This window comes from Artemia franciscana, chromosome 11 (genome assembly GCF_032884065.1).
Source record: "Artemia franciscana chromosome 11, ASM3288406v1, whole genome shotgun sequence".
In the NCBI taxonomy this organism is placed as follows: Eukaryota; Metazoa; Arthropoda; class Branchiopoda; order Anostraca; family Artemiidae; genus Artemia; species Artemia franciscana.
The window spans coordinates 11,995,031-12,020,902 of NC_088873.1; the positions used below are offsets into that span (position 1 = coordinate 11,995,031).

General features: G+C 36.4%; 1 protein-coding gene across 1 annotated transcript in view; it reads left to right on the plus strand.

Annotated features, from left to right (window-relative positions):
* The first annotated feature begins 8,230 nt into the window (after positions 1-8,230).
* Positions 8,231-25,872, plus strand: part of LOC136032815 (E3 ubiquitin-protein ligase TRAIP-like) — a 40,022-nt gene continuing 22,380 nt past the window's right edge. The window contains exons 1-3 of the mRNA XM_065713219.1: positions 8,231-8,395; positions 16,754-16,978; positions 18,850-19,008. Coding sequence (XP_065569291.1) covers positions 8,277-8,395; positions 16,754-16,978; positions 18,850-19,008 — 503 coding nt within the window. The 5' untranslated portion in view covers positions 8,231-8,276. The remainder of the gene's footprint in view (positions 8,396-16,753; positions 16,979-18,849; positions 19,009-25,872) is intronic.

Sequence of the window (25,872 nt, forward strand, 5' to 3'; positions counted from 1 at the left end):
TTAATATTTCTGATATATATTTTATTCTTTGTATATTTTTACACGTCTGTGGTGCACCTTGCCCCTCTTCAATCATGAGGCCTAAAACCGCTCAAATAATCGTAAATATCGAAGTTCTAAGGCTAAGATAGCCAAAAGCACTCCTATCAGGCATGTACATTGACATATGTTACGAATTAGTTCAATGATATAAAACCCTTATTCTGGCCACTGGTTCCCAACGGATTTTGAGCTTGGCCTCACCTAGGTATTTTTAAAATCCTGATGCCCCCTCATGAATTTCATATGGAAGGAAAAGTTGGATAGATTTCGGAGGGAGTTATTTTGTGTTCTAACTAAGAACAACGTAAAATAAAGTTACCCTGGAACTCTCAGAGCATGTTATTGGTAACGTTGAGCTAAATCAAAATTCACTATGTGCATCCAAGTTTGTCATAAGGGCGACTTCGGGATATCTTAGGAACGGCTAAAGGTATTAAGTGGAAATTTCCAGGGCACGTTGAGAAGGATGATTAGCTAAGTAAGGTTGCTAAATGGGCGTATCTACAATACCTCTAGAATGGCTTGGGGGGAAAGGGAATTTTTCTGGAGATATTGGGGTGGATATTGAACTACATAAAAAACTATTATATGAATGACTTTTCTCAAAAGAGCGTAACAGAAATATTTCAAGAGCTACTGAGAGATTAAATTAAAACTTTCATGGCTGCTAAAACTACTGCTTATTTCTCCATTAATACTGCTACCGCTGCTACTACGACTGTTTATGACTGCAACTGTGATTATTTATGACTATCACTGGGACTACTTGGTGTTGCCTACAAGTGTGACTACTCGCAGCTGCGACTATTTAAGACTTTTGATTGCACAACGAATACGACTAATAATGGCTCTGATCACTTGCAACTGAGACCCAACTACTTATGACTGCAACTGCAAGTACTTGGAACTGTAATACCAACCGACACAGCTACTTGCATTTGCAGCTATTAAAAACTACTATTGCAACTACTTGAAACTTTTACTGCATCTACGTGTGGCTGCAGCTACTTGTGACTGTAATTCTTGCAACTGTTACTGTTACTATTCTTCTGTTTTGTTATTCTTTGCTGCTATTGCTATTACTACTTCTTTTACTACTATTACTACTATTGTTGAACTAAATAAAAAGATTTTATTTAAATCCAGGTTGTCAAAATGGGACATGTACAATATATGGAAAACAGAGTAGGATACTGATTTGAATCTCAAAGCAAAATTCGTGGGGTATGTGAAATTAAATCAAATGACAATATATGTACCCAGGTTATGGAAAGGACATTTGTGAAATATTCTAGAAAAAACCAAAAGTACTGCATTGGAACTTCAGAGTATGTTGTCAGGGATGTTCAACTAAATCAAAAGGTACAATATGCATCCAATTTTGTCAAAAGGGAATATCTGTGATACCTCAGGAACGACTAAGGTTATTAAGTTAAAACTATTAGCATGTGTTGAGTAGGGAGTTGAACTAAATCAAAACATACTTTGTGCATCCAAAGTTGTCTAAAGAGTATAGTTAAAATAAGTCGGGAAAGTAAGGGAAGTTGGGCAGAAACTTTCCATACATGTGGAGTATCACCAATCAGGTCAGTAGACATATTGCTAGGGATAGAATTCTTGCCAAATCTAGTTTTGAATGGTCTTTAATTTTTTGGTATTCGTTTTATTTTAATCCTTTCTGTCTGTCATTACAGTCTATTTCAACATTATTAGTGTTTATTTCTTGTTTAGCATTCAACTTCTTTCATTTCCCTTCTTTTTTTGTTGAACACCAAACAAGCCTTGACAGAAATCTTTGCGAAAGTATTTGCTTTGTTGTTTTTTTCTTTCGCACTGGCTAAAAACCACCCTTGATTCCAAAATTACCTGAAAATCTGATTGAAAGAAGCGTAAGATAATTGTTGAAATTGATTATTCCAAACCCAAATTTAAATAGTGGAACTTTAAATTTTAATCATTCGCATATTAATACGAAAACTCTGCTTTATATTCATATGATATGCTTCTTTACGAATACATACTCGGCACACTTGATACAGCGAGGTAATTAGAGTCTTAAGTTTGGAGGAGAGATTTAAAGAATCTGTCAACAAAATCGTCTAGCATGCTAACATTACAGACAAACAAGCTAAATTTCTGAGGTAAATTTACCAAAGTGTTGACACGCGGGGGCAATACCTTGTAAATCCCCCTCCCCGCCTTAAAACACACCTTCTCCCCCTTAGCTACATCCCTGACTGGATATCATGGTTTAAACAGATTGAATCTTGGATCTTTCATCCATACAAGCGAGCATTCATTAAACAGAATTGTATTGTTTAATGCATTCTTTTTACTTGTTTTGGTAGAGGATGTACTGTCTTCAAGTCACCATACATTTAGATAATTGCTGCACCGGCTTGGTATTGAAAAGCATGCTTTGCCTCCATTTGACTCATTTGTGTGGCTCTCTCCGCCATGGTCAGACTTAGCTGGAGGCTCTGTCCCCCAGGAATGGACAAACAAAAATTATCTGAGGGAATCTGGTGCCATCTTCTGGACGCATAAAAAAAGAAATATATATATATATATATATATATATATATATATATATATATATATATATATATATATATATATATATATATATATATATATATATATATATATATATATATATATATATATATATATATATATATATGTATATATGTAAGCCCTATAGATAGGTAGAGTAGCTCCATAGGAGGCTTAGGCCAAGTAGGACCTTGTCCCAGTGGGGCCCATAATAGAAACTGGGAAACCCTCCCCTGGGGGTCATAATTTCAGGTGGAGGAGGAAGAAGGCCCCTCAAATGTACACTCAGCAGGGCCAACTGCCGTGTTCACGCGTCAGATGAGTTACAAACCTTCTCCCAGTAATGGGTTAAATTGCATGGTGAAGCAGAACACCATCGTGGGAGGATCCTCTATAGGAGGACAACTGCGGCAGGGCGTAAGATCCAGATTTATGGACAACGGCCTCTGTAAAGGGCTGCCTCGACCCTTTCGGGGTACCTGCAAGACTGGGAAACTTGCGGTCAATTTTTCCCACTTGAGGAGTGGCGCCCCTCGAGGAAATTATAGCCTAGTAAACAACACAGCACTCGTACGGGATTCTGATTATTGGATAATTTTCTGGGCTTGGTTTGTTTTGATGGGCGTTTTCGGGCTGAAAAACCTCTTCCTAGCTGATTTATCTACTATGGGCTGCCTCCCCGTAGTAGCATAATATTTGTAGGCATGAATATATAATGAGTCGGAGGTAATAGGCTTGGGACTGTCTGTGCAGGATTTCGACTCTTGTTGATAGAAGAGCATCGCCAAGTGCTGAAAACCAGGTTGTGACCAAGATGGGCCCAGGATTGCACAAAGCCTCCAACTTACTGGAGGTCCCAGGGACTTCTTGCTGTCCGGTTCTAAGCCGGCTTAAGCGCTTCGGTGTAGACTTGAGAAGATATGTTGGTCCCCATCCTGCACTGGTATCCGGGATCACTGCTTTTCTTGAGGCCAAAATAATTTCAAAGATTTAAAGAACATGAAAATTGGAACTTGGAATGTTACGACGTTAAAAAATGACTATCGCATCGACATTTTGACTGACGAATTCAGACGGTTTGAACTGGATTTATTAGGAGTTTCAGAAACTCATATCCCAGGGGTAGGAAGCATGAAATTAGGTGACATAGAATTTGTTTACTCAGGAAGGAAGGATGGGGTACATAGACAGGGAGTAGGGCTCATGATGAATAAGGAAGCTGCTAAGTCTTGTTTAGGCTGGGAAGGTATTAATAATAGAATACTAATTGCTCATTTTATGACTAAAAAGTTTAAGGTATCAGTTATAGTAGTATATGCCCCCATTGAACCAACTGATGGAGATACTAGTGACTCAGATGAATTTTACTTACAGTTACAGGAGCAAATAGACAGGGTACCAGGTAGAAATATGGTGTTTTTGCTAGGAGATTTTAATGCCCAGGTTGGTAGAAATAGGGATAGATGGTATCCTAGCCTAGGTAATTTTGGTGTAGGAAAAGAAAACAGTAATGGCTATAGGCTTTAGCAATTTTGTAGGTATAACAACCTAGTTATAACCAATACGGTGTTTTGTCACAAAATGGCCCATAAGTTGACATGGTATTCACGTGATGGTAAGACAGCAAACCTTATTGATTATGTTATTGTAAACAGAAGACTAGCAGGATCAATACAAGATACTAGGGTGTATAGGAGTGCCGTTATTGATGTTAAAAGTAAAGATCACCATCTAGTAGTGTCTAAGGTTAATTTAAAGCTGAAATTTCGGAAGAGTAACTCCCTCCCGGGAAGTTATGATGTTGGTAGACTTCAGGATGAAAATTTGAGAAAAAAATTCCAGGAACAGTTGAGTACTAAACTTGAGGGTTTAAAATTTGACAATGTGGAAGATGGATGGAATAATTTCAGAAAAACAATTTGTGAAGTTGCTGATGGTGTCCTAGGGAAGAGTGCTAAGACAGCAACTAGGAATATTAGTGAAAAAGCTTTAGGTTTAATAGAGAGTAGAAGGGGTTTGTATAAGAATTATCTGAGCGATAGGTCGTATGAAAACAAAAGGAATGTAAAGAAAGTGGAGAAAGCATTAAAATATGAACTAAGGAGATGTGAAATGGAGGCGATGGATAAAATTGCTGAGGATCTGGAAGATGCGGCTAGACGGCATAATAGTAAAATATTATACTGGCATGTTAATAAATTGAAAGGGAATAGCCGATCCGGACTAGTCCCAGTTAAAGATAGAAATGGGGTCACAATTAGTGATAAGGAAAAAGTTAAAGAAAGATGGGTGGAACATTTTGAGAATGTGCTAAACCGAGATACAGTTGCAGAAAAAGATATAGATGAAAATGAAAAAGTTTGTGATACCTTGGATGTGAAGGAAGATTTGTTTAGTGAGGAAGAATTAGCGACAGTACTAGAAGGATTAAAAAATAATAAGGCCCCAGGTGCTGATAGTATGATTAATGAGTTCCTTAAATATGGTGGCTCTGAGGTTAGGAATAAGCTACTGAAGATTATGAACATGATTTTTGAAAAAGGGGAAGTACCCAATGATTTTAGGAAAACCTTAATTAAACCACTGTATAAGAAAGGTGACAAGAGTGAATGTCGGAATTATCGAGGCATTAGTCTGGTCTCTGTAGGTAGCAAATTACTGAGTAATATGATACTTTTTAGACTGAGACATGCTGTAGACAAAGTTTTAAGGGAAGAACAATGCGGTTTTAGAAAAGGTAGAGGATGTGTCGACCATGTTTTCACTCTTAGGTTAATAATTGAGAAGTCCCTTCGTTGTCAAACACCTTTGGTCCTTAGTTTTATCGATTATGAGCAAGCTTTCGATTCTGTTGATAGAACAGCGTTAACAAAGGTCTTATCGTTATATGGTATACCAGAAAAATACATTAAAGTGATTTGCGCTATGTACGAGAATAATACTGCTGCGGTTAAGGTAGGAAATGAGGTTAGCAACTGGTTTTGTATTAAATCAGGAGTTAAGCAGGGTTGTGTTCTATCCCCCTTTATATGGATCATTTTGATGGACTTCGTCTTAAGGAGCACAGGAAAGGCAATTGGAGACCATGGAATCAAATGGGGAGGAAGAACGCTCCTGGACTTAGATTATGCTGATGATTTAAGCATATTAGATGAAAGTGTGAGCAAAATGAATGAATTTTTAGAGGTTTTACGAGTTCAGGGTGCTAAAATAGGCTTGAAAATTAATGTTAAGAAGACTAAGTCACTAAGGTTAGGAATAAGTGAAGATGAACAGGTGACCTTAGGTAACGAAAAGATTGATCAGGTTGGGAGCTTCAGTTACCTCGGTAGTATTATTAGTAAAGATGGTGGGAGCAGTGAAGATGTTAAAAGTAGAATAGCTAAAGCTCAGGGTGTTTTTTCACAGTTAAAAAAAGTTTGGAAGAATAGAAAGATAAGCCTACAAACCAAGATTAGAATATTGGAAGCTACAGTGATGACAGTGGTCAAATATGGCTCTGAAGCATGGACACTCCGAAAAGCAGATGAAAATTTACTAGATGTTTTCCAGAGAAATTGCCTACGGATTGTTCTGGGTACCCGGCTGACTGACCGTATTTCAAACAGTAGGTTGTACGAAAAGTGTGGTTCAATCCCGCTTTCTGGGGCTATAATGAAAGAAAGGTTGAGATGGCTAGGCCACGTTCTACGGATGAAGGATGACAGATTACCGAAGATTGTCCTTTTTGGCCAACCGTCTGGGGCTACACGGAAAGCAGGTCGTCCTTGTCTGGGTTGGGAGGATGTCATAAATAAGGATTTAAAGGAAATGGGAACTTCCTGGGAGGGTGTAAACAGGGAGGCTTTAAATAGATTAGGTTGGAGGAGGAGCGTGCGTAGCTGTGTTGGCCTCAGGCGGCTTGGTGCTGCAGTGAGTTATTAGTAGTAGTAGTAGTAGTATATATATATTCCGATGATGACACTGTCCCTTCTATTGGTCGTGCCATAGTAAAACCACTTGTTAATAATTTACAGCATCGAAAGGGGGGACTAGTGCAAGAAAAACTTTTTGTCACCTGAAAAATCGGGTTTTTCTGAATCCTATTGCTACTGGTGTGCGCAGTGTTACCAGATGTAGTATAATTATGGGGAACGTAGCAAAATTAGGAACCAAAAGCATCCAAGCATAATCCTCCTTAAGATAGCATAGTTGTAGCATAATCTAAGACGATGCAGAACAATTCGTAACGTAACATCAATAAAACGAACACCAAAGATGGCTTATCGAATTTTTTGACCAAACTAAAGTAAAATTTTCGGCACAGCGACAGACTACGAACCATCTGGTATTTTTTTGTTCTAATCCTGTGGTCTATGGTCTATGGCAAAGAAAAGCAAACGCAAGATATTTGAATTTAAAGACATGTGGTGATTGGTTGGATTGGTGATGATGATTATTTGATGAAATTTAGAGGGGTTTCATGTTGTTGTTGTTGGTGGTGAACGGTGAGATAATTTTGCTGTACAATTAGGCTAGCCCTTTCAGCCATAGTCAATGGTTCACGGTTCAAGAACTTGTTGATAGCTACTATACACCAGCTAGACACCAAACTATCGCCAAAACTCCAAAAGATTTTGTGAATAGCTTATGCTGATCAGATATTATTTTCTAATCTTCCAAAATCACTAGGTCACTAGGTGTCGTAGTGAACCGATTTCCAAGTCTCTTGCCAAAACTCACAGATATTGACTCCCAGTGGCGCAAGCTGCCATATGCTTTTAGTGACTCCGAAAAGATAGATATGAGCAAAAGTACTACAGACATGTGGAGGAAAATACGCGAAATGAGAAGCTTTACTGACGAAAGAGTTTTTCCAGATCTGGCAGAACACTCCGAGAGGGTGCTCTCCCTACTGTATTCGAACGCAGACTCAGAAAGAATTTTGTCTTGGGTCAGTAATGTCAAGACAAAAAATCGAAATAGGTTGAAGAAAGAAAGTATTGAAGCCGTGCTGGTCACAAAATCACGACTAAGAACAAAAGATAAAATTTGCTACAAATATGTACCTACAGACAATCAGATCAAGCCCCACAATTCCGAGAACCTCTAAGTGGCCACCCCACCCCCTGGTCAAGAAGTTGAATCCAAAAGCGAAGATGAAGAAGATCATTGAATATGAACTGCATTTTTTCTTCTTCTTTTAATGTATCTGAAATAAAATTTTAATGATGATGTAACATTATGTTTTTCAAATGCCGCCAACCACTTCGAGAAGAAAGACGACTTGCTAAAAAAGACGAAAAACGTGAACCAAATTGTGAGCAAGGATCCTTCCCCTGGACATAAAAAAAACTTTTTACTTATTTTCTATGCTATCTTACTTTTTTTTGCCTTCTTTGTTTATACCCCGCTTTTGTGCTCTTAGCGGCTTAAAAATAAATTATTGGGCTATTATTATCAGATTATATTCTATTCAAAACCTGTATTAGGACAAGAAATAATTCGATTTGTCTTAACTGATCAACTTTTTCGTGGAACCTGGGAAAACATAGAAGCGTAGCATAAATCTGTCCAAAAAAGCTTAATTTTGGGCTCAAGGAAGCATAGTCATTTCCACCGGATTTGGCAACACTGGGTACCTGCTCGATCGACAAATGTTTGACTTTTAAATATCATCCATGCGTTAATTTCTAAGCATGCCAATTGTCTACTGCTCTGTTTGCCAGTCAGAGGTGCTTTTGGAGCTAGGACAGCTCTCAGCCGCAGCTTGTGGGCACACTTTTCATTCTGAGTGTTTGAATAAATGGCTTAAAGAGTTAGTGCTGCTGAATAGGCTATGCTAGGCCTACTAGAATTTTTTGTTTGAAATAGCCTAAGTAGGCTACCTTTTAGCTACCATTTCTGTCCGTAATCAAAAGCGGTTCAGCCTTTTTTCTCTTCTTAAGTGTCTGGCCTATATTACATTATATAGGTGAAACTTAGGGGAATGTTGAGGGGCATATTAAACTAAATCTAAAGATACTATGTGCATCTTTATCACAAAGGTGAGTAAAATTCTAGTTAATTGACTTCTTGCTATCTCAGAAGGGGTTTAGGTTAGGAAAATCAAACTTTCAGGGATGTGTCTACAGGCTAAAGTATGCTACAGGAAGGTATTTTAAAGTAGGCTACCCACCTCCAATTGTTCTCCCTTTAGAGGGCCCTGAAATTTGCCTACATGACAGGTCTATACCTATTGAAATTTTGACAAAACAACATTTTAACTTAATTTTCAGATACTAGTTATGTTTTTTCTGCCTTTATTTGTAGAAAAACAATTCCTGTTATTTGGGTAAAATTTTGAGCCATAGGCCTATCAATGTTTTTTTTCTTCAAAATTTAGGAAATATATTTGCATATCTTTAAAACCTTATAAAATGGAATTGAGCAAAGCTATGAAGCTAAAAACAATTTTGCTGTACTTCATTCAAGCAGAAGATCTATTTTGCAAGGTTTCACTTTTATATCACATATATTTTTAAAGGTCATTGCCCTCTAGAGGGAGAAGGAGTAGAGGTAGTTGCTTCAAAATACCTTCCCAGGACATACTTTAGTCTGTAGATTCATCCCTGAAAGTTTCATTTTCCTAGCCTAAACCCTTTCTGAGATAGCAAGAAGTCAATTAACTAGAATTTTACCCAAAGGTGTATCTGCAATGTCTCAAAAACAGGTAAGGGTATTAACTTGAAGGTTTCAGGGCCTTATTTGTGGCTGGAATTGAAACTGGTTGTGACTACAACTTGCAATTATGACTGAGATTGCTTGTAAGTGCTACTACATCTACTTGTGAGTACTTTCAGTGAATGTTGAGAGGGATATTGAACTTCTGGACTTTAATGATGGAAAAATTTCAGTTTGATGTTTTGTTACTAAAATGCTGAAAAACCTTAAAATTTGGCAATAAAAAACAAACAGAAATTAATTAAAAATAACTTTACTAAGAAAAAGTTCTTAAATAATCTTAAATTACAGCTTGGAGTAAAAGAAAGGTAAAGAGCCATATTAAACTTAAGACCAACAGAAATAAATCCATATGATAATTTAAATTCAAAATGACCAGAATTTACTAGGCTTCTAAAGAATAAATAAAACCCAATACAAACAGAAATTAAATAAACAATCATCACAAACAAACATACAACAGATATTAATATAAATGAATAAACAAATCTTAAAATAAGTAAAAAGTAACTTGATTATGAGAATCAAATTTAAAACAAACAAAAATCACACAAACAAGAGTTTGGCTTCTGCATTCTTCCCTAACTGTAAAAGTCTATAGCCTACTGCATCTTTTACACTTTATTGAAAACAAATAATGTTACAAATATTTTATTTAGTACTTGCAACATTGAAAATAAAATCTTAACTGTTGAGCTTTTAGCAATTAGTATCATTATATATTAATTATTCAGTTTAATTTTTGAAGTTCTTTCCAAGGACTGTTCAAAATTATCATAGTTTTCAATAAAACACAATTGATGTAGTTTTTACAGCCCTTACAGGTAGAGAAAAGAGTTGTAGCCAGACTTTTTTGTAGTAATTTTTGTTTGATTTCAGTTTGATTCTCATATTCAATTTAAATTTTACTTGTTCAAGTTTTTTTTTTCTTTATATTAGTAGCTGTTGTCTGTTTGTTTGCTATGATTGTTTATATAATTTCTGTTTGTTTTGGGTTATGACTTCTCAGGAAAAACAATGGTACCAGAATTAGTACAGGACAGGGACTAATACATCTTCTCAGTTCTACACAGAAACACTTCAGTCAGCTTAGAACTGGACAGAAAGAAATCCCTGGGACCCCCATTTGAATAGAAGCTTTGTTAAATCATGGGGCCATCTTGGTAACAACATGGTTTTCAGCACTTGGTGATGCTGTCCTATCAACAAGAGTTGAAATTTTGCATAAACAATCTCAAGTCTATTACCTCCAAATAATTATGTATTCCTGGCTACAAATGCTATGCTATTAAAGGGAGACCCATAGTAGATAAATTAGCTAGGAAGAGGTTTTTCAGCCTAAAAACTCCCACCAAAACAGACCAAACCCAGAAGAATCATCTGTTGATCAGAATCTAGTGTATATGCTCTATTGTTTACTAGGCAGTAATTTCCTCTAGGGGTGACACTCCTCAAGGCTACCTTGCTGTGCATTAGCCATCACCTTGCTTGGCATAAAGCAATGTTTACGTCCAATCACCACATTGAGGTGCTCTGACAGACTTCCTATGCCACCTGAGGACAGATGGTCAAGCTTTGCTTGCTAGAACTCAACATCTGCTGCAGAAAGTTCTTTGTCTAGCTTGTCCCTTGCTCCCACCTAGAGTCAAAAATAGATTTTAAGAAGGAGCTAAAATCAAACACACTATGAACATGCAGTTTATCAGAGGGGTACATCAGGAATATCATAACAATAGCTTGTTGTATTTGGTTGAAACTTTGGGCTTGATGAGGAGGACATTTAACTGACCAAAAGGCAATATGTGCATACTACTAATACTAATAATACCAGTGCTACTACTTTCAGTACTGCTACTAGTCCTACAACTGGTACTGCTACTATTACAACTATAGTTAATAGGTTAATAAGATAAGATATTCTTTCTAAAAAATCACCATCACCAGCCCCAAAGGGCTGAATTCATATTTTGGAGTCATAAAAAGCAGTGTAAGCACTAATAAAAATCCACTATATGCATACTACTATTACTAGTAGCAGTAGTACTACTACTGTGGTTAGAACTAATATTACTAAGGCTAAAGGTATTAATTTCCTTGAGGAGTGACACTCCTGAAGGTCACCCTGCACTGCATTAGCCATCACCTTGCTCAGTTTAAAGTGATGTTTACATCACTTCACCACATTGAGGTGCTATGACAGACTTCCAATGCTACCTGGAGACAGAGGGTCAAGCTTTGCTTTTTAGAACTCTAAATCTGCTGCAAAAGTTCCAGGTTTAGTGGGCCCCTTGCTCCTACCTAGAGTTAGCAATAGGCTTCAGGAAGGAGCTAAAATAAAACACAGTATAAACATGCAGTTTATCATAGGGTCACATCAGCAATACCATAGCAATGGCTTATTTTATTAAGTTGAAACTTCTAGGGCTTCATGAGGAGGACTTTCAACTGATGAAAGGTGATATGTGCATACTACTAATTCTAGTGGTACTACTCTTAGTCCTACAACTAACTTCTACTGCAACTACAGTTAATAAGATATTAAAAAAAAAGACTATCACCAGCCCCAAAGAGCCAAATTCAATTTCAGAGTCATGAAAACAGTGTAAGCAATAATAAAAATGCACCATATGCAGACTAATACTGCTAGTAACAGCAGTACTACTACTGTGGTTAGTACTAATATTACTAATGCTAAAGGTTTTAATTTTTAACTTTCAGGGAGTGTTAAGGGATATGTTTGGCTAAGTCAAAACATTATGTGCATGCAGGTTGTCAATAGGATGCATTCAGCAATATCTCAGAAATGGCTTAAAGTATAAATTTGAAACTATTAGGACATGAGGAGGGAATGTTCTATAAGACCAAAAATGCACAATACAATTGTTATTACCACTTATTGCTGATGCTACTCCTATTGCTCCCAATCCTGCTTCTGCTGCTATGCCTACTACTATTGCTAATCCTAAGGGTATTAGTTAAGCTTTCAGGGAAAAATGATGGCTGTGTTGAACTGAATCAAAACACTAAATACATGTGGGTTATCAGAGGGGGGTTTCAACAGTATCCCAGCAATAGCTTAGGGTATCAAGCTGAAACGCCTAGGGCTACCAATAGTACTATCGTTTTTGCTGCTGCTCTTACTGCTACGGTTCAACTAAATCAAGATAACTTACCAAATCCAGGTGGGATATCTTAGGAGTAGAATAGGGTATAAAGCAGAAACTTTCATGAAAAGTTTATGTTGCTCCTAATATTACTCCTGCAACTATCCCTACTACTATCCTACTTCTACTATGCCTACATAGTGCCTTTTAAATGAAAAGTTGATCTGAATGCTAGCTTCAATAAGATGTCAACAACTGAAGGTATTAAGTTGACACTTAAGAGGCTACTACTATAACTACTTCTGCTCCTACAATAAAACTGAATCAAAAAAGTGTAAGTGCATCCAGGTTGTCAAAATAGTATAGATACAATGTCTTAGGAATGGTATTAAGGTTGTTTTTTTTTTCAAGGTTTATTTACTTTTATGTGTAGATTGTTCTTATCCAGATATCATTGGTCTCTGTGAAACTTTTGTCACAAAAATATCTGATGTAATTCTTGAAATTTCATGGTATGTTTGCAAAAAGCGACTATGCATAACTATGAGCAAAGGTGGTCTTGCAATTTATGTATTAGATACTTTGAATTGTAAGGAAGGTGAAGATCCATCAAAAAATGTTGAAGGTATCTTTGTTCATTGAGGTATATACTTCATCCTGGATGGTGATAATTGTGGGGGAAGTGTATAGACCACCAAGTGGTTCTTTGTTGTCTTTTCTTCAAGTGTTCAATGAAGTAATTGATTCTATGCATCAGGAAACTGATAAGTCAGCTACTTTATTAGATAATATAGTTTCTTCTCTGGTTTCACATGAAAGCACTGTTTTGATTAATGATATTTCAGCCCATTTCCAATAGTTTGCGAGTTGTTGATTCCAAATAAGCAAACTAAGCCTACGATTCCTACAGTTTCCCCATTTAATCCGTCTGATAAAAATATTGCTCAGCTTAATGTTAAACTCCTTCTGTGGCCTTGGGATTTTATTGATGAAAGTAGAGAATGAGATATAAATTTTATGATATTGTTAAACAAGCTTTTATTAATACCTTTTCTAGAAATCCAAATAAAGGGCCACTAAGAAAAAATACCAATCGCTAAGCCCATGGATGTCAAATGGTATTCTAAAATGCTTGTGGCAGAAAGATTAATTATGGAAGAAATATAAGAACTGTCCTTCACCAGCTAACCTGCAACAATTTAAAGAATATAAAAACGTTTATAAGTTACAGATTAGAAAATCAAAAACCATGTATTATGATTTGAAGTTTAGCAAAACCAGGAAAAATATAAGGAAAACTTGGGAAATTATTAATTCAGTTATTAGACCAGCTTCCCATATTCCCTATCTTCCTATTAAACTGGTTTAGAATGAAAATGCAGTGGAAGATCCGACTTAAGTAAAACAATTCTCTTGCTTCTTTTTTTGCATTAGTTTGTGAGAATACAGTAGAGAGAATAGCATCACGATCTCCTTCTGCTAATGAAGATGAGTATCTAAAATGTATGGGGCCGGGTTGCCTAAAGTCCATTGTCCTTGAACCTGTAATGGAGATTCAAGTTACTAGAATTGTTTTTGGACTACATGGTTCTTCTTTGTCTGGACCTAATTATATCCCAACAAAAGTTGTTAAGCGCGTTCTTTCGCCAATTATTGCTCCTTTAACTAAACTTGTGAATATGTTGTTTGAGCAAGGTGCATTTTCTAAATCCCTTTTTGGAACAGCTAGGGTGATAGCACTGTTCAAGGGTGGCAATAGAAGTGGTCCATCACAGAAGTGATGACAGTGATGCATTATTGACTGATTTCACTACTGTCTGTTTTCTCAAAGGTATTCGGGAAACCTAGGCAGAAACAACTTCTTAGCTTTCTGAAAGCTAAGAAATTTCTGCATAAGCACCACTTTGGTTTCCACTCCAAGCACACAACAGAACAAGCTTGTGCAGTTTTATTAAATTTCATTCGTAGTGCCCTTGAATCTGATAAAATACCCGCTGCTATTTTTCTCAATGTAAAAAATGTATTAGACAATTTAACTCATTGTATTCTTCTGGGTAAGCTTTCCCATATAGGTATAAGATGATCAGCTTTAACATGTTTTGAATTTTATGTAAACTGTATTTTTCTCTGATTCAATCATATCTGACTTACTGTAACACTATTTGGATGTCAACATTTTCTTCTCTGCTGCACCAAATTAAAGCAATCCAATAGAAAGCTGCTGTAATTATTAAAAAAAACTGCTGTAATTATTAAAAAAGATTTGCATTTTCAACATGACATCCTAACTACAAACGCTGTATATAATATGTCGTGTGCAACCCTTATTTTTAAGTTCCTCCATGGTGAGTTGCCTAGGTGCTTTGAATGTTTTTTCCAAAATTTTGTGCAAGATAAAAATTTGTACACGCTTCGAAATAGAAAGCACATGTAGATTTCGTAAATAAAAATAGTCAGGTTTGATTTTAATCCTTCTGTCGCGTGTCCTAAAGCATGGAACACACTCCGGATGAAACCCATGACAATCACTCGTTCGGTACTTTTAAAACTCAGCCTAAGAATTCTCTTACATTAAATTATAAAACGGATATTTAAATTTTTAATTTTGACATTGATTAGTTTAATTTTAATTTATTTGTTATTGTTTGACTTATTATTATTATTACAGGGGCTTAGATGGTAGCTGTTTTTGCCTTACACACTGGATGGGGTCAAAGGATTAATAGGTTTTAAATGTGGGGATTGATCAAAGATTGGTGTCTTCTCTTGTTACTTGAGTTTTTTGTATTATTGTATTAGCTTAATGAAGTGAATTCTTTTGTTTATTTGTTTTAAGTTTAGTGTTATTTAGCCTCCATACTACAGGCCAAGGACCCTTATGGAGACCAATGGAGTTGTGCTCTTATAAATACTTTTGTTGTAATAATAAAAGGAAATGAACTGAACTGAATCTGGTATTTGGCAAAAGACATTACTTCTTGTAGACAGTAAGGTGATACCTTGTCAATTATTGCTTTCAGCAGTTCAACTTTTCTTAAAAAGCTGAACTGTGACCCCTCTTCTCTTCCAATCAGTGGAGACGCTAACAGTTTCTGAAACATAATTTAAGATTTTTTTGGAAATGTTTTGTTTACATCTTGGTGCTATACCTTAGTAATTATGCTGTTGGCCAGCAACAATAGAAGATTTGCCATTTTTCAACTTTCGTAGTGTAGTATTGACTTCCAGCAGGCTAATAGATTCAGCATTGGTATCTAGTTTGAAGAGTGACAATTTGGACAAAGGTTCCATGGGATTTAAAGGGAAAGGTAAAGTTTGTACTTTGTGAAAATGTTCTCTCTCTTTTTTTTTCAGTGTCTTCTTTCATTTTAAGTATTTATCGATTTTACTTTCAATTGTACGTGGAGCCTTCAAAAATCGCTATTGATCTCCGTGATTCGGTACATTGTTATACTGTCGCCTCGGTTTCTGACGAATAACGTCCATCATTCTGTCTGGACTGCTTTACGGCTTAGTGTGTTTGTAGTATTTGGCTTTGAGATAGTGTTATAGTTCCTATCTTCATTCAGTATTTCAGCTGGACTTTCATGTCTTTCCTGTTCTGCATGAACTTCCAAGAGCCATCATGTATCCTCTGTTTGTTCTTCATTTTTGTGTCATCATCTGAATCTTCAGCAGATCTTCATACAGAATCCACAATGATGCTCCACTTTTTGTCAATTGGGGCAGCTGTTTCACTACATGTTTGGTATTTTTTTTTTTTTTTTTTTTTTTTAGGAATAACACACCACCCTAATCATTATGACTTTGCACACACCATACTTTCACAAAATGATTTACAGTTTAAATTAGGGCCCATGAAGTTTTTTCCTAGTCTCCATCTTAATTCCTTCCCCTTCAGTGACACTTACTTTTTATGAGCTTAGAAAACTTTGTGCTAGGGGAATCAAATTTTTTGAAATATATATACAGCCCCAATAAAGGCCTAGAAAGGTGTGTTCAACCCTATATCTCTACTACTATCCTATTAGTAAGAATGGTATCGCTAGTCAAAATGTTTCTTTTTTTTGTAGGGGGTGGTACTTTTTTATCAGCATGCCGGTTAATTTTACCCACTACTTTTATTGCGTCAATAATTAATTGAATTTAGGTTTTTTTTATACTCTATGACTGAAGGATTACAACAATACTTTCGTGTATTGTTTTATTGTAAGAAGCGTTTGTACAAATGATGATTGACAGAGTTAAGCTATTTTGAATGGCCGTGGAAAAATAATCGTTTGATAACCATTTTATATCATAGACTGAGATCAGATGACAGACTGTTTAATATTTGCCTTCTTTTTTAGGGGAGCAAAAACATGTCCTGTTTGCAGAAAGAGCACAAAAAACTCTTTAGCCCTTTTCTTGGATTTTGCTCCTGAAAATGAGACAACAGCAACCAATAGAACTTCTAATGATGTCTTAAGATGTCGCGTCGAATCCCTGGAGTTTCAGTTGAGACTAAAAGAAGAAGAGCGAAAGCAAGCGTCAGACAAACTTGCCATGTTAGAACAAAATAAAAGGGACCTGAGGTACTAAAAACATTTACATTCTTCTTTTCTTTTTTTTTTACTTTTTTTAGATTTTTCCTCTGCAAGACTATGGTGCTTTCAATTTTGCTTACTGTTTTACTGTTTTTACTGTTTATAGTTTATGTTTTTACTGTTTTTACTGTTATAGTTTATTACTGTTTTAAAAAGCAGAGTTGAGAGAAAGAGTTGAACTTTAGCGTAAAGAGCGGGGCGTTGATGAGGAAGCAGCTCCTTTCATACACGGAGTAATTTCTGTTCGTTTTAAGTTTTAATGTTGCTCCTTACTTTCGATTAAAAAGACTTGTTTTTTTTATATTTAATTTCTGAACTTTTTTGAATTAATGCATCTTTTTATTTTGGCTCTCCGCAAATGAATAATTAAAACGAAATTTGCGTATTATTTTTTTTTTTTGCTAAATGGCTTTCTCTTAGTTTTGATCACACGATTTTGAGAAAAAGGGTGGGAGAGGAGGCCTAGTTGCCCTCCAATTTTTCGGTTACTTAAAAAGGCAACTAGAATTTTTAATTTTTGACGAACGTTTTTATTAGTAAAAAATATACATATAACTTACAAATTAACTTACGCTACGAACTTCTGTATTCGTATATTTTTATTATGTATATAAGGGGGTTTGCCCCCTCGTTAATACCTCACTCTTTACACTAAAGCTTTAATTTTGTCCCAATTATTTAAGATTAACCCCTGAATCACAAAGGCTGTTGAATAAATAGTTGAAATTACTAAAAATACTTTAGCGTAAAGAGCGAGCTATTTAGGAAGAGATGGACCCCCCATGTGCGCAATAATCTCTGTTCGTTTTAAGTTTTAATGCTGGTCCTTACTTTCAGTTGAAAAATACTTTTATATTTATTTTTTCATAGTTTTTTAAAAATAATGCTAGAAAATCTTGCGCCCTCTTCATGAAATTTCTCTTCTCCCATGACAAATTCCTCCAAGAGGAGATCCTCCAACATAGCCCCCTCCCCTCAACCCCCTAACCAAAAAATCATCCTGAAAAGGTCTGTAAACTTCCAAATAATCATTACTGTATGTAAATGCTGGTCAAAGTTTGTAACTTGCAGCTCCTCCCCTGGGGACTGTGGGGGAGTAAGTCATCCCCAAAGACATAGTTATTATGGTTTATGACTATGCTGAACAAAATTGCTATCTCAAAATTTTGATCTGTTAACTTTGAGAAAAAAATGAGCGTGGGAGGGGGCCTAGGTGCCCTCCAATTTTTTTTGTCACTTAAAAAAGGCACTAGAACTTTTAATTTCCGTTAGAATGAGCCTCTCGCGACATTCTAGGACCACTTGGTCGATAAGATCACCCCTGGGAAAAAAAACAACAAACAAACAAACAAATAAACACGCACCCGTGATCGGTCTTCTGGCAAAAAAAAAAATACTAAGTTCCACATTTTTGTAGATAAGAGCTTGAAACTTCTACAGTAGGGTTATCTGATACGCTGAATGCGATGGTGTGATTAAGATCGTATGACTTTTAGAGGGTGTTTTCCCCTATTTTCCAAAACAATGCACATTTTCTCAGGCTCGTAACTTTTGATGAGTAAGGCTAAATTTGGTGAAACTTATATATTTAAAATCAGTATTAAAAATCCGATTCTTTTAATATATTTATTGGGATCAAAATTCTGTTTTTTAGAGTTTCGTTTACTATTGAGCCGGGTTGGTCCTTACTACAGTTCGTTACCGCGAACTGTTTGATTTAAAACCACCCTTTTAATGCGAGGCGGCTGTGGAGAAAATAATACATGGGAGACACACCACTCTTTGCTTTCTCACTGCTAGAGCAGTGGCAGAAATAGCAATTGACGCATTAATTTTAAATCTTATTTTTGTTCACTTAGGGCTGAAGCCAAGAAGCTGGAAACACTTTTGAAAAATGAGGCAGATCGGCGGAGGTCCTTAGACAGTCAACTTGTATTTTTAACGAAGGAGCTGTCAACTGCAGTTGGGTACCGAGATGAAGCAAAGAGACTGAGATCCCAATTGGAAGGTCTGAAAAAGTATGTTTTACAAAGTTTTATTTATTTCATTATATTTGCTTAAATAATATTTCTTATGTACAGCTCTGAAATTGATTTTCTTTGTGTTTCTGATTCTTTATTTATTTTTCGTTCCAAAATCTTTCTTTTTACTAGGTTAGGTGGCTTTTAAATTTTTCCTTAAATGTGAACTATTATAAAAGAAAACAAATCAATTTATTTCTTTTCATCACGCTTCAACTGCGTTTTTGTGTTTTGGGTTTCTACTTTAAAATCAAGATGAGGATCCATGAAAAAAAAAAAAAAAAAAAAACTCAGATACTTCAACCGTACTTCAGTTTGGTAACTGAATGTTAAAATCGCCTTTTCAGGTTAAACAGCTGTAGTGTACTAATAAATCATTTAATGACGGGTAAGTTAGGTTCCGAGAAATCGTCTTTGTGTTTATTTTTATTTAAGCCATTTAAAAAATAGCTATGTCTTGAAGAGCTTTTTTAGGTTTTTAATATAGTTCTTAACTTTTTCTTTAAAAATTTTGTCTTGGAAGACTTTCTTTATTAACATAAAAACAAAAAAAGACGTTACATTGTACGAAAACACAAACGCAATTGAAAATAAGAAATAAAAAAAGGACAAAATCCACGTCCTAACAAACCATGTACTTACTTACTTAGACTTAGGACTTCCCACGCCGGTCGGCGCATAAGGTGGCAACGATGCATCTCCACGATGACCGCTCCAGCGTTTTCGGCCAAAGATCCTCAAGGGATGTTCTTGAGAACGCTGCGTCTTTTTCTAGGCATTGTCCAAGTGTGGCCTTCTGTCATCCGCGCCGTCGAACTTTTGTAGGAGTCCAGCACCAAACATCATGAGACAGGCGATTGCTGCCCATTCTAACCATGGGTTCGCAATATCGCCAGTGACTGCTTATGACTTTATCAACAACGAGTGGCTGTTTTGTCTACTCTTCAATGAACGAGTTGTTAATTTTTGTCCGTCCAATTTATACCGAGAATCAGTCAAAGAAAAATATTTTCAAAACTTCGATTCTTTTCTCTCGCTGTTTCGTGAGCACCCGGCTTTCAAAACCATACATTAGCAATTACATAACTTTAATATTGAAGAGTCTCAATTTCAGCTTCAAAGAAAAAGTGGCACTTCACCAAACGTTTCTTAACTTATCAATTGTGCTTTCTGCGCACTCAATACGTGTGGCAATTTCATACTCAGGGCTTCCATCTGTGCCCACTAGACTCCCAAGATATCTAAACGTCTCTGTCTCTTCAATTTCCTTTGCTTTAACTGTCAGTGCCTCAGCGGGTAGTTTATTCACCTTATTACGCATGATTCCGTTGTACTAATTATGCTGTACATAAACCATATACAACATAATTAGCTAAACACAACCAGCAAAAAAAGTGAATGGAAGGACCTTCAGTTTATAAAAAAAACAGTACAGCAAAAAGCAAAAAAAAAAAAAAAAACACCCAAAAGGGCAAAGTGAACGAGAAAGTGTGTTTTTGTGTATCATTTTGTTTTTTTTTCTTTTTTTGGTTAATATCGTCAATTATTAGAAAGAGTATTTCATTTCATTACGTTCAGCAATACTAAGGATATTAATTTTGTTTTATTTAGTCAGTGTATTGCTACATAAAAAGAGGTAAAATCATATGTTTTTTGCTTAGAAATAAATACAAAATCATTTGAAAAGAAGTGGTAAAGTTTAGTGTTCTTGCAACTAAATAAATTGAGACATAGTTCAATGCTGCTAATGATCAGTTACTACAATACTTTGTTTTATGGCTATTTTGCACATTCCTTTTAAGTAGCCACAGCTTCTACATCTGAGCTTAATGTCAGATCTTCTTTTTCTGCGTGCTAACCAATGGTGTGCCAGTACCGATCTCGTGATTCGATATCTTCGACCGGTAGTGCAATGCGTGGTGGGGGCAAACCATCAGATGCTTCCCGTGTTTTACCCTAAACGTCTCAAGGCATCCATTTAGAGGCGGGTCAACTCTGGCAAGGCTTAGAGAGTCACGCCATTAACCCCCGTCCTAAACCAAATAACCAGTGACACTAGGACTCAAACCCCTGACCTCAACACTTCAATTCTGGAGCACTAACCACTCGGCTAGGGCGCTGGAACAAAACCTATAGACATGCTCTGCTACGTGTCCGCACTTGGATGTGAACCCAAAATTCAGTTGAAAACGAGAGTTCCTTTCAGATTGTATTCTGTAGAACCTTATGGAAATGAAAAAGTTTCTGGATGTCAAACAGAAATCGCTGGAGAAAAAACTTTATTAAAAGATTTTGATTTTAATTGCCGGTTTGAAGACAATTTGGTGGGGGTTTTTCTAAACCAGAGGGGAAAAACTTCTGCTGAACTTTTACAGTTTAGAGTAGGCAGAATATTGTTAAAGAAAACAACCATGGACGATGAAACTTTTGAAATAAGTCAGGAATCTGAAAAGGTAGGATTTGAAGTATTGTTTGAAATCTCTGGGTTAAGCAGACAAACCTTACTACAAATAAGAGAAGCTGGTATTCTTCCTTGTAAGAACTTTCAGAATGCAGCTACTTTTGCAACCAAGAGGACTGGAGAATAGGTTGGATATTAAACGAGAACGAACCTTCAAGATGTTGTCATATTCCCAGCATTACCTCATCAGTTAAAATGCCAAATTGCTCCTCCAGTATGGAGCTACGTAGAAGAGACATCTCTGCTAATGTTCACACGTCAAATTATTTCAATTTAACTAGTGGAGTAAAAATACGGTTTGACCTCGGGGAGATTGCAACAGAGTTTTTTTTTTCTACGCCAAAATGTCCAAAAAATCAGCTGGATTACATAAAAAAACACCAAAATCCCTCTTGCACATGTATCCCAAATTTGCCCTTAAAGAGTGAAAATGAGGGGAGGGGAAATTCGGCTTTCGTGTTTATAAATCTTTTGGAGTTTAAATAGTCGTTTCCTGTTAAGCATTACGAATCTGGAAATGACGCCAGAAATCCAGTTGTCCGTATCAGGGTATCAATTTTCACCTTCGTGGAATAGGAGGAGGGGTGGGTAAAGTACGCAGATCATTATTTGACATATTCCTGTGACTAAAGAATCATTTTGTATCAGTAGTATATTGCAAAATATGAGTCAAAAATAGTTTTTACTATTTACTTGAAAACCAATTCTTCAATTGAGATCAAAACTTCAGATCAATCAGCTGTAAAAAGGAAAGTTTAGAGCTCGGGTCGCTCGCGTTAATCGCTTCTGCATGATTTTCAATAGTCAACTCTGCAAGGCCAGTCATGCGCTCGTTAACGAGAACCAAAGCAGCCATAGTCTGCTGCAATTCAGTCATACCTCCACCTCTCTTCAGACCACTAGTCGTTTTCATACTTCTCAATCACCAAATCAGGAGGAAGTGCCGCTCAGTAGTTGTCAGTTGTTCGGATGAACAGGTATTCTTGTAACATTCTGTACTGCTTTGGGTTGTCTTTCCTCAAATGAAAAATCGACTGCATGAACAGCCAAGTAGACTTCCTGTAAAGAGTGTGGCCGGAAGCAGCAAAGTAAGGAAGCATTTCTAACAAAGACTGTAGATAAAGCTCAGAATGACGCTTCGTCCTGCTCTCAGATTCTTTCTCAGGATTCCAAGTGAGTCCAGATACTGAAACCAAGGACGGGCAGTTCTGGACTTGGATAATGGTTCTTTTACAATATGAAGTATTTCATAGATAAGCACTGCTAATTCCGATACTTGTGCTTCGTCAATGGTATCTCCCTCAAGGAGTGACTCGTGCGTCTGTTTTGTCTTTTCAAGGGGTTCTGGTAGCATATCATTGCCATCAAAAACTCTGCTGTTCAGTTTTGATGATAAAAGGTTCGCATAAAGGGTTCAGTTCTCCAACAGACCATGGCCTCGCACAGCATGATAGACAGCATTGCCTTGTACCATATTTCGCCAAGTGTTAGACGCGTATACTTGACTTCTGATTTCCAAAAGTCCTGAGTCAGCCATAAGGAAGCCAGTGGCTCCTAGGAAACTGACACGGGTGTTGAATCCACCTACAACAACTGTAGTGTTTCTTAAGGCACTTTTGGCAGGCTCTGCATCGACGACACACTTGGTCTTTCAGTAAAGTGGCTGGTCAAAGGTATTGACTAGAATTTTTCCAGCTCGTCTAGCCCGCTCGTTACCATGCATAAGTGTAGAATAAACATGGGAGATCAGAAAATCATTGAAAATCAGAAATGATTATCAGCTCTTTTCAAAAATCAGAAGCATAATCCTAAACAATATCTTACAAAATATTTCTAATCAATGCTCGCGGATCCCAGTTTATTCTTTTGTCTTTTTAGGAAATAAATAAAATGGCACAAACCTTTTATATAGCCTTGAACCCCGTCGTATAGCAAGTAGGCTTACTATGGTAGATGGCTCCAGTGATTAGATCAGCTAAAGAATGGCATTAAGGAATGATACCGCAAACTGGAGGCGGGGCGGGGATTCTAGAATACTGGTTTGATTTTAAATTGTTTGAGGCTCATACTCTAAAGCTTCATTCCTAGGTTGATAGGAAATGGTCAATTTTGACAACTGTTTAGGTAAAAGGAGATACTTGACCATCTAAAATCAAGCTTTTAACTTTCTTTTTGAATTTGCCACCATTCATTTCATAGGAAAGAGCAGACAAATACTACAACCTCGTAATTTTGATTTTTACCCCCCCCCCTCCCGTCCGTCCTTTTCGGGTGGAAATGGTCATAAGGGTACGGAAAAATGGAAACCTGAATTCAGATTTGGAGTCAGCATGCTTGATTTGATTGGAAATGACTATTTAATCTCCAGAATATTCGTAAACACAAAAATCGATTTCCCTTCCTCATTTAGGTAAATTTGCCCAAATGAGGGCAAATTTGGGACACTTATGCAAGGAAGATTTCGGAGGATTTTTTTGTAATTCAGCTGATTCTTCTAAAAAATTTGTTGTAAAAAGATTCTGTTGCAATTTCTTCGAAGTTTGACAATTTTCCTCCGTTTCTTTCCTCCACTAAACCTGTTCCAGGACTAAAGAAAATTTATTGTAGCTTTTGATGGAGAAATAGGCGAAGACACAGGAGTTCTTACTAGGGAGTGGTTAAATTTAGTTGCTAGTGAAATAATAAAACCTGAAGAAGGATTATTCGAATTCCCAAATAAGGAGTGATCTTTGCTAGAAATACAAAATACTCATGAAAATAAAAATAATCAAAAATACTTGGGCTTAAACTTCAGAATGTCAACAAACTAGGCGTATAAATTAGGAACAAAAGAAGTTCAAGATTCAAATAAGCATCAGTATATTCAGCTTCTGATTGATTGGTACCAGAAGGAATAAGTAAAAGGAATTGGAAGCTATTATTTTTGGATTTAATCCTAACAGAATGGTTAAATGGTTTCAATGAAGTACAGCTTCGTCGTAGGCTCGCCTATTCTCAGACAGCAATAGATATCAAAGACTGGAGAACTAAAGAATGGAGAGGATGTGGCTGTTCAAGATTCAAATAAGCATCAGTATGGTCAGCTTCTGATTGATTGGTGCCAGAAGGAATCAGTAAAAGGAATTGGAAGCTATTATTTTTGGATTTAATCCTAATAGAATGGTTAAATGGTTTTAATTTAGTGCAGCTTCGTCGTAGGTTTGCCTATTCTCAGACAGCAATAGATAGAGGATGTTGCTGTTCAAGATTCAAATAAGCATCAGCATATTCAGCTTCTGATTGATTGGTGTCAGAAGGAATTAGTGAAAGGAATTGGAAGCTATTATTTTTGGATTTAACCCTAACAAAATGGTTAAATGGTTTCAGTGAAGTACAGCTTCGTCGTAGGCTCGCCTATTCTCAGACAGCAATAGATATCAAAGACTGGAGAACTAAAGAATGGAGAGGGTGGCTGTTCAAGACTCAAATAAGCATCAGTATATTCAGCTTCTGATTGATTGGTGTCAGACGGAATTAGTAAAAGGAATTGGAAGCTATTATTTTTGGATTTAACCCTAAGAGAATGGTTAAATGGTTTCAATGAAGTACAGCTTCGTCGTAGGCCCGCCTATTCTCAGACAGCAATAGATATCAAAGACTGGAGAACTATAGAATGGAGTGGATGTGGCTGTTCAAGACTCAAATAAGCATCAGTATATTCAGCTTCTGATTGATTGGTGTCAGACGGAATTAGTAAAAGGAATTGGAAGCTATTATTTTTGGATTTAACCCTAAGAGAATGGTTAAATGGTTTCAATGAAGTACAGCTTCGTCGTAGGCCCGCCTATTCTCAGACAGCAATAGATATCAAAGACTGGAGAACTATAGAATGGAGTGGATGTGGCTGTTCAAGACTCAAATAAGCATCAGTATATTCAGCTTCTGATTGTTTGGTGTCAGAAGGAATTAGTAAAAGGAATTGGAAGCTATTATTTTTGGATTTAACCCTAACAGAATGGTTAAATGGTTTCAATGAAGTACAGCTTCGTCGTAGGCCCGCCTATTCTCAGACAGCAATAGATATCAAAGACTGGAGAACTATAGAATGGAGTGGATGTGGCTGTTCAAGACTCAAATAAGCATCAGTATATTCAGCTTCTGATTTTTTTGGTGTCAGAAGGAATTAGTAAAAGGAATTGGAAGCTATTATTTTTGGATTTAATCCTAATAGAATGGTTAAATGGTTTTAATTTAGTGCAGCTTCGTCGTGCCTATTCTCAGACAGCAATAGATATCAAAGACTGGAGAACTATAGAATGGAGTGGATGTGGCTGTTCAAGACTCAAATAAGCATCAGTATATTCAGCTTCTGATTGATTGGTGTCAGACGGAATTAGTAAAAGGAATTGGAAGCTATTATT